Source organism: Squalius cephalus (assembly GCF_949319135.1).
Source record: "Squalius cephalus genome assembly, chromosome: 2".
NCBI classification, from domain to species: Eukaryota; Metazoa; Chordata; class Actinopteri; order Cypriniformes; family Leuciscidae; genus Squalius; species Squalius cephalus.
The window spans coordinates 55,728,799-55,737,873 of record NC_137123.1 but is presented as its reverse complement, the minus strand read 5'-3'; the positions used below and the strand labels follow the sequence as shown (position 1 = coordinate 55,737,873).

Sequence of the window (9,075 nt, the reverse complement as noted above, 5' to 3'; positions counted from 1 at the left end):
TTATCCTAAAAGTAAGTATTAGGGAATTGGCCAAGAGTACTGATTTGCAACACATGATAGTTATTGTAGTTATATGTTATCATGCATTTACTCATTTCACTTGCACAAAAACAGATTCAGTATTCCTCAAAATAAATAAAAACTGTGAAAAGCTGAGTGAAACAGAAATATCACGCAAACCTGAAATGAGTAAATGTAATTTATAACACAAATATACTTTGTGTAATCTCACTTTATTAACCAATGTCTTTGCTGCTGACCTTCAATGATCTAATTCAACCATACTATAGCAAAAATGACTTTAGATAAACATAACATTTGTGTTTTATCTTTTTTTATTTTTTTATTTATTTTTTTGCAAAAGAGTATTGAACTTTCTGCATCCTATTCTTCTGCAATCCAGAATGGCAGCACATCTTAAAGGTTTGTTTCAGCTGCACCCTCTGTACAGGTGTGAATTTGCTTTTCCTTCCGCCTGAGGCTTATTCGTTTCACTCTTGGTGTGAAAGGGCCTTTACATTTGCCAAAAATAGAACTTTTTTTTGTTATTAAAAAAAAATAGACATGCAAGACCAGCCCAAGTGAGAAAAAGTAACGCACAAGTAGCATAACGCATTACTTTCCATAAAACACATACTTTCCATTGTATTGCAAGTCCACTCTCAAATGCAAAAAATAAATAAATAAATGCATTAGTCCCATCACTGAGCTGATCACAACTGTGGAGGTTCATGTTCTTTTTGGCGAGACGAGCTTGGTTTCAGTTTCAGCACAAGCCTGGACCGCTGCATTGAAATATTCCATTGCAGTTAAAATGAGTGTTGCACTAAAAATCATTTAGATATAGACTGTGCAATTCACCATCTGAATATAGTACATTTGACAACTTCAATTACTCAGTATATATTATCTTTTAGGCAATAAGAATATTAAAATATAGAAATAAAATTCAAATAACTCAGTTTATGGTGCTTTAGGCTTAAATTGGAACCAATAAAGAACCATTTTATTATTTAATTTTTTAATGAACTAAAAATCAGGTAGCCAGCTCTACAGCAACATTTACATTGAGCTGGTAAAGTATATATACAGTAGGTGTTGATACCTTGTGTTGGTTCATACAGAAAACACAGTGTCATTTAATAACGGCTTAAAAATAAGATGGCGCTGAGTGCCAGCACAGCTTGGTCTGCCTTTAACTGGCCACTCCACCTTGAGGCCTTCAGACCTTTGTTTGGATCAGCTGTAGAAACAGGTTTTTCATATTAATACATGTTACACACAAGAACATTGTAACAACAGTGTAACAATCAAAGTAATGTTTTGTTTCAGTTCAAACCTGTGACGTTGAGGTACAGAAGATGGCCTTTCGCTTGAGTCCCACTGTTGAGACATTGGGCATCACACTGGTAGTATCCACTGTCCTCAAGGCTCAAGGAATTGAATGAGAGGAAAATGTTCCTGTTCCTGAATTGTTCTTTTTCGGTTTCATTTACTGTGATTAAATATTGGTTCGGATCTGTAATGGGCTTGGGCTCATGTTTATTGGATTTTATGTACCACCAATTGGTCACAATGTCACAGTTCTTCATCTCATACTGCACCTCACACTTGAGAGACATAAAATGGCCTTCAGTCTTCGTCAGCGGTTCACGTGAGTATTTCACAAGCACTGTGCATGGGGAATATTTTGTATTTCATTAAGCCCATCAAAAACGTTGAATGCATTAAAAAAGACCTTAAAATTTGACAACAACCCAGCTAGCAAAAGTATGTTGTAAGAACGTTTTGCTAACATTCCGATTAAGTCATGAAAACGCTATTTCAGAATATGTTGTCAGAATGTTAAAAATGTCCAATTAAAAAAAAATCTTGGTTCTAATAATACTTGCAAAATGATCAAATTGAGAAAACACTCCCTTAATGTTTTCTGTTTTATGATTTCTCATGTATTATGGGAACATTCATTTTGAACGTTCTTTGAATCATCTAAAAAAAGTAGTAAGTAGCAATGTTTAATACACATTTGACTAATGTCTAACTAAAATGTTTACAATGTCTAACCATGAATGATATAAACAACACTTTTGTGCAAATGTTCGATGACGTTATTAAAGACCAGATAACTTTGATCTAACGTTCTATTATGTGGAAGAACATTTGTTCATAACTTTGAACCTTGGCAGAAAGTTCTCTGTTAGCTGGGAAAGCTTCATTAAAAACAAATGTGTCTGATTTATATACATAAATGTTAGTCGAGAAGTGAGTGAGACTTACCCCCTGCTAGAGGCGATAGCAGACTGCAGAGAACAACCATTTTAAGAAACACAGAAGACGGGTGAAAGATCTGCATGTTTCTGTACTCAGTTAGTCAGAAGAAAATGGCTAACTTGAACATGGCTACCTGAAGTTTGTCTGAAGCTCTAACCACATCGAGAGGACTTCCTTTGAACTTTGCAGATGCAGCACTGCTGCATAATTTTAGACAGGCAATCACAGACCACATGGCTGCTGAAAAAAGAGGCAGCAAAGAACTGTTACAAGTTACAAGTTGGTCGTTTGAGGGAGCAAAAACTTTAAATGAACTTGCCGCTATACTGCAAGTTGTGTAGGTTTAGACCTTGTACAGGAATCATGCCTAAACTTTTACCGCTAGCAAGTGGTTACTGCTTCCTTTTCAGTTCAACCAGACCAGTTGACCTTTCTTTTCACTTCACTTCTTTTTTCAAAATCTGCAGTGTTATAGTCAGAACTTTGTTTTAGAATTTTTTTTTTTTTTAACTAGAATTACTCAAAATGCTATATGACACTATGATTATAAGGGGATTTCAGGAAGTTGATTAATCTTACATATGATATTTTTAGTCTTGTTATCTGTGTGTCACACTAATTTGTTGACATCATTTATGTGCCCTGCATACATTTCCTGTGTTTGCCACACTTTTTCCCTTTTTGGGGTTACGCATAGAAATGTAAGTAATGTTAATGCAGCAGTTGACAAGTTGTTTTTAATTCGATGCAAGCGCAAATTGCAGGTTAGACATACTGTAACATACATATACTATAACAAACACAAATATGTAACTTTATACTCTTGATTTACTTTACAGTCAATCTTGCTAGACACACTTGTACTTCTTGTAATCTTACTGCAATGAACAAATAGCAATAGTACAAATACTAACAATAGTCATCTCTCTGAGCAGGCTTTAGAGTTTCCTGCAGGAAACCACAAAACAGGATCTGTTTCCAGTAATGACATAACTTTCACTTTGTTTCACAATGTTGAAAACTAGGTTTTTCACCCTTTAGATTCTCGGTTTGACATCAATGACATAATTTGAACAATGACATCATGAAAACATCAAAACTTGCATTTATGAATTTATAAATAACTGTCACATACTCAACTCCAGAGGAATTACATTACATTCAAGCAGTACATTAAAACAATTCTTAAAGTGCAAAAAAGTGCAAAATATGCTGACATAGTGGTAAAAATATTCTGTTAATGTAATGTAATTAATGCAATACTACACAGTAATGTACACATAAATATGTCAAATAAAAAAATAAAAAATTAAATAAATACTAAACAAGATATTTCCTTTAAGGAACATACAAAAATTCACATTCACAAATATCATGAGCAAAAACAAAATGCATTCTATGAGGTAGCAGCAGAGTTAACATTCCTCATTTGAGTCATGAAGAGATTTCATCCCAAAACTGTCTCCTTGGTGGGGAGAAATAAAATTATTTAATTAGTTTGTTATTGACATGCTGTTGTTAATAGACGACAGTATGTGGGGTTGCATTAACCAATTTAAACTAGAGGGATAGAAGTTTGCAGCTTACTCTTTAGCTTGGTGTGAAGACAGATGGCAAAAATGACTGTAATCACAATAGCCATGACAATGATGACTGAAAATGTAATGACGTAACTTCTTGGTGTAGTGTTGTTCGCTGTAAGACAAGAAAATATATATTTCATTAAATAGTGAGAAAAAGTATTGCAGTTAAAAACTGCCAAAATGGCAACAATGAATGTGTGGCTTAATTGGTTTTGCACTTTTGTTTATAAAAATGTGGTTCAAGTTGTAACATCTAAATTGTACTTATGTCAACAATATTTAGTTTGACTGAATCAAGTGACAGTAGTAAGAAAGTAACAACTGCACATTTTCTTAATGCGATTCTAGCTGATATCCATGTTGAACCTGTTACCTTCATCATCATGCATGTAGATTTGGACACTCTTCTCCACGCTGTCACTCTGAGCCAAACATTCCACGTACTTCCCATGAAACTGTGACAGTGGAATGGTGATGTTACTTGTAATGGTGGTTGAACTGTCTTCGTTGAGGTTAGTGTAATTATTTGAACTAAAGTGCTTCAGGTCTTTCTCTGAGGATTTCCACTGGATTGTTGGAGTTGGTTTACCAGTGGCTGAACATGAGACTACGACATCTGAATCAGAAGTGGGTGAAGGATTCACTTCCGCTTTTATTTCTGAGATACCTGGAAAATACCAGCAAGATAATGACTTAAATGACTTAAACAATGACTACTAAACTATAAAAACTTCTAAATATACGTTTGTATATATATATATATATATATATATATACACTGTAAAAAGTGAATAGTTGGATCAACTTAAAAAAATTACTTCAATTGGTAACACCTAAAGAAATGAAGTTTTCTCAACTTAAATTGTCACGTTTTTCATGATAAAACGTGATAATTTAAGTTGAGAAAACTTCATTTCTTTAGGTGTCAAGATATAGTACAAGTTATGTGCTGTTTATTCATAAAGTGACTTTTAAAATTAAATTTTAATTCGAGTACAAACTTCTGCATTTAGCCCGTATACCAAACACTATTAATATCTAAAACCATGACTATACCTTGGTATCATCACAGTAATATTTAACTTGTCAAACATGTTTAACATGTCAAACCACTGTTTTGGCAAAAAGAAAATGTATAAAATGTATAAAATTACACATTTAAAAAAATATGTGACACATAACCTTCCCCAAACTGATATGCCCTAGTCTAAAATACAGTTCAATGTTTTGGTTCAAAACTGCCTTTGTTAATTGATCCTTGTGTTTCTGACTCAAAATCTGATTGATAACCTTAGTGATTTCCCTTAGTTTGGTTACAGGTATTTACCTACCTTTAACAGTGAGGCACAAGGTTTTTCGTATGGGTCCTGATGGATACACTTTGAAGGAACAAATGTAGCAAGCCTCGTCTTCAAATGTTGTGTTTTTGATCTCAATCGATGTTGAATTAAATGTCGCCAGAGTTAAATGGACTTTTCCCACATACTCCGCATCTACATTATCCTGGAATTGTTCGCTGAATGTTGCCAGATTTTGTACAACTTCGTGCGTGCGCACGTTGCGCACCCGCTGCCAGGTGACATGTTTGACTCCAGACGCGAAGGGCAGCGTACAAGAGAGTGAAGCATCCTGACCCAGCACAACATCTCTGTCTCCTCGTGCTACAATATCTGAAAGGTAAGCTGTGGAATGAAAATAAACAAGTTATTAGTTTGCTAGCTTAACACAGTTTTGTCCTAAAAAGAAATGCAATGTATTGAATAAAAAGTAGGATTCTCATGACTAACCTCTGTTTATGAAGCTTACAACTAGGATCAAGTTCAGCAGACACAACATGTCGAATGTTTGGCATGGTCCGTTTGTAATCTGACACTAATATATAGTCGAATCATTTTCGAAAGTAAAAGGAAATTTCCCACATGACGCGCTATTACTGGTTGTAATGGTTGTGAGCTTACAAAAAAAAAATGGGTTCCCCCGTCTCGCGTAACTCACGTGATTTCCGGAAGTGGCAGATAAACGTAGCCTATAAAAAAATACATTGAACATTTTAAAACCTATTTTATGATGAACATGTTTTAGAGTTAGTTTTGTGATTTTTCTGTGATAGTTTTGGAGACTGGAAAAGAAAGAAAAATCTCGTTATTAACATTAAAAAAAGAAGAAATGAAACATGAGTGCAAATAGCTACAGCCTACATGAAAAAATACAGTTAAGTTCCTGCATTCATGTACGTCACCATGTGACTTTCCTATTTAAATGGCAGGATATTTTGAAAATATGACAGGTAAAATGAGCTATCACTTATGGGAAGGAAAAGCCCATGTTCAACAGGAAGTCTCACATTTCCCAGAAACTAATTTGGAAATGCAGAAATGGTTTGTATATTTGCTGTCTCACGTAAATGTATCGTGGCAAATCCGTGAATTCATCACAGCATTCAGATTCAGCTCTCCACATTAGGCTACTATTTAGACTCTTCAGAATAGTTATTATTTTTACAGAAAAGGATATCACGTACTTATTTGTTTAGCAAATGGATATATTAACATGTACGAAAAATTGTCAAAAATGTTTTTGCTAACATAATTTAAAAACAGGTTGTTGGTTGTATTTCTCAGCGGATTATTCAAAATCCACTAGAAGCCTGATTAAGTTAAAGTGATCAACTTGTGTGTGTGTGTGTGTGTGTGTGTGTGTGTGAATATATATATATATATATATATATATATATATATATACTGTATATACAGTACCAGTCAAAAGTTTGGAAACATTACTATTTTTAATATTTTTGAAAGAAGTCTCTTATGCTCATCAAGCCTGCAAAAAAAAAAAAAACAAACAAAAAAACAGTAATATTATGAAATATTATTACAATTTAAAATAATGGTTCTCTTTTTTAATATATTTTAAAATGTAATTTATTTTTGTGATGCAAAGCTGAATTTTCATCAGCAAGTACTCCAGTCTTTGGTGTCTTATGATCCTTCAGAAATCATTCTAATATGATGATTTGATACTCAGTTATTATCAATGATGGAAACAGTTGTGCTGTTTAATATATTTTTTTGGAATTCTTTTTTCAGGATTCATTGATGAGTAAAACGTTAACAGCATTTATTCATAAAAACAGCATTTATTCAAAATAAAAACATTTCTAACAATATAAATCGTTACCATCACCTTTTATCAATTTAACGCATCCTTGTTGAATTAAAGTACTAATTTCTTTAAAAAAAAAGTTATTGTTCCCAAACTTTTGAACAGTAGTGTATATTGTTACAAAAGATTTCTATTCTAAATAAATACAGTTCTTTTGAACTTTTTATTCATCAAATAATCCTGAAAAAAGTATCTCAGGTTATAAAAAAAATATTAAGCAGCACAACTGTTTCCAACATTGATCATAAATCAGCATATTAGAATGATTTCTGAAGGATCATAAGACACCAAAGACTGGAGTACTTGCTGATGAAAATTCAGCTTTGCATCACAAAAATAAATTACATTTTAAAGTATATTAAAAAAGAGAACCATTATTTTAAATTGTAATAATATTTCATAATATTACTGTTTTTTTTTTTTTTTGTTTGTTTTTTTTTTACCTGAAGGCTTGATGAGCATAAGAGACTTCTTTCAAAAACATTAAAAATAGTAATGTTTCCAAACTTTTGACTGGTACTGTATATACACTGTATATATATATATATATATATATATATACTATATATATATATATATATATATATATACTGTATATATATACACTGTATATATATATATATATATATATACACTGTATATATATATATATATATATATATAGAAAGAGAGTTTTTTATCCTATATATATATATATATATATATATATATATATCATACTTTACATATCAAATAATGTTCTAATGCATCATAATTTACTTATTAAATTTCCTCCCAGTGGACCAAACCATCAGGAAGTGGGTTTTCTGTAAGTTAACAAAAAAGTTCTTATGCATTGTTAAAGGGATAGTTCACCCAAAAATGAAAATTATCTCAACATTTTACCCACCATCATGCCATCCCCAATATATACAACTTTCTTTCTTCATATAAACACAAACAAAAGACTTTTATGAAAAATTACGCTTGGAAAAACCGCACATAGCAATCGTGACGGTAAACCACCCCGTGGATGAAACAATGTATTTTTAAGTGATACGATAGGTGTGTGTAAGAAAAACACAAATATTTTTTTTATCTATAAAACCATCGCTGCTGGCCAACTGTGCAAGGTGCATTCACAGGTTCAGCTTGAAAAACATAAGTGTGAAGTTTGCACGAGAAGTAACACAGTAGCACAGAGGGGCATCACTTCTCACGCCAGCTTCACAATGCACTTGTGTTATGTCACAACGTCCCTCTCGTGAACACTCATATAGACCTGCAGCGATGATTTATAGTTAAAATAAGTGTGTTATTTTTAGTGTTTTCCTTACACACACCTATTATTTTGTTTCAGAAGACATTGATTCATCCACTTCCATATGGATTACCGTCATGATGATAGCTGTGTGGTTTTTTTAAGCATCAGCTGAGCGCACCCATTCACTTGCATTATATGGACTCACAGAGATGGATTATTCTCCTAAATTTAATTTGTGTTTATCTGAAGAAAGTCAGTCATATGCATTGGGGATGGCATGTGGGTGCGTAAATGATTACCTCACCCAGGTTTAAATGTGAATGAGAGGGAATGCTAGACTTTCAGTGAATAAAAACTTAAATTTCATTCTGTGTATAACAAAATTTTGTATTAAGAAGGAATATGCACTACTTTGTTTTTACATTTTTTAAATTTGACAGCTATATTGGACATTCAAATTTTGTTACATGTAAAAGAGCAGCCTGGAAATTCTGCAAAAGTTCTATTGTCTTACAGGATTTTACTGATTACTGATGCATTGCCGATGGAAGAAACTGAAACTTTCTTCTGTGACAGAACAAAATGAAAGCCTTCATTCTAAGTTTCAGGGTTACTTTAGGGACTTTTCTTTTGGGATAAAAATCAATGCTGATTGTGACTCACTGGAATGGGTGTCACTGCATATTGACAAACAAAATTCTCTGTGCATGTGTCATGAGTGTAACAACTGAGACAAGTCAGTCACGAATATTTGTTATAGTTTAACAACTGATATTTAGAACTCACTCGGGGAATCTGTGTCCCAGCCCCCAA

The 9,075-nt window shown here is 32.9% G+C and overlaps 2 protein-coding genes across 2 annotated transcripts; both read right to left on the bottom strand.

Moving 5' to 3' along the window:
• Nucleotides 1-357: 357 nt before the first annotated feature.
• Nucleotides 358-2,445, bottom strand: LOC307173629 (uncharacterized protein). Its single transcript, XM_079896877.1, has 3 exons — nt 2,278-2,445; nt 1,340-1,672; nt 358-1,243 (listed from the first exon to the last, which is right to left on the bottom strand). Exons 1-3 carry the CDS (start codon nt 2,351-2,353, stop codon nt 1,140-1,142), a joined length of 513 nt encoding a protein of 170 aa, XP_079753003.1. The 5' UTR covers nt 2,354-2,445; the 3' UTR covers nt 358-1,139.
• A 334-nt stretch (nt 2,446-2,779) lies between these two features.
• On the bottom strand, nt 2,780-5,838 carry LOC307173603 (OX-2 membrane glycoprotein-like). The gene is made up of 5 exons (XM_079896822.1): nt 5,642-5,838; nt 5,186-5,536; nt 4,228-4,521; nt 3,859-3,966; nt 2,780-3,736 (listed from the first exon to the last, which is right to left on the bottom strand). The coding sequence occupies exons 1-5, from the start codon at nt 5,688-5,690 to the stop codon at nt 3,687-3,689; spliced, it is 852 nt and encodes a 283-aa protein (XP_079752948.1). The 5' UTR covers nt 5,691-5,838; the 3' UTR covers nt 2,780-3,686.
• Nucleotides 5,839-9,075: the final 3,237 nt, after the last annotated feature.

Excerpts from the sequence above, each read along its gene's own strand:
- LOC307173629 (XM_079896877.1), bottom strand. The coding sequence starts at position 2,353 with ATGCAGATCTTTCACCCGTCTTCTGTGTTTCTTAAAATGGTTGTTCTC. Across the intron at positions 1,673-2,277 it reads GCTATCGCCTCTAGCAGGGG|TGCTTGTGAAATACTCACGT; the intron begins GTAAGTCTCACT and ends CCCCATGCACAG. Across the intron at positions 1,244-1,339 it reads TCTGTACCTCAACGTCACAG|CTGATCCAAACAAAGGTCTG; the intron begins GTTTGAACTGAA and ends CTGTTTCTACAG.
- LOC307173603 (XM_079896822.1), bottom strand. The coding sequence starts at position 5,690 with ATGTTGTGTCTGCTGAACTTGATCCTAGTTGTAAGCTTCATAAACAGA. Across the intron at positions 4,522-5,185 it reads CTTGTGCCTCACTGTTAAAG|GTATCTCAGAAATAAAAGCG; the intron begins GTAGGTAAATAC and ends GGTATTTTCCAG. Across the intron at positions 3,737-3,858 it reads TCTTCACACCAAGCTAAAGA|GAGACAGTTTTGGGATGAAA; the intron begins GTAAGCTGCAAA and ends CTCCCCACCAAG.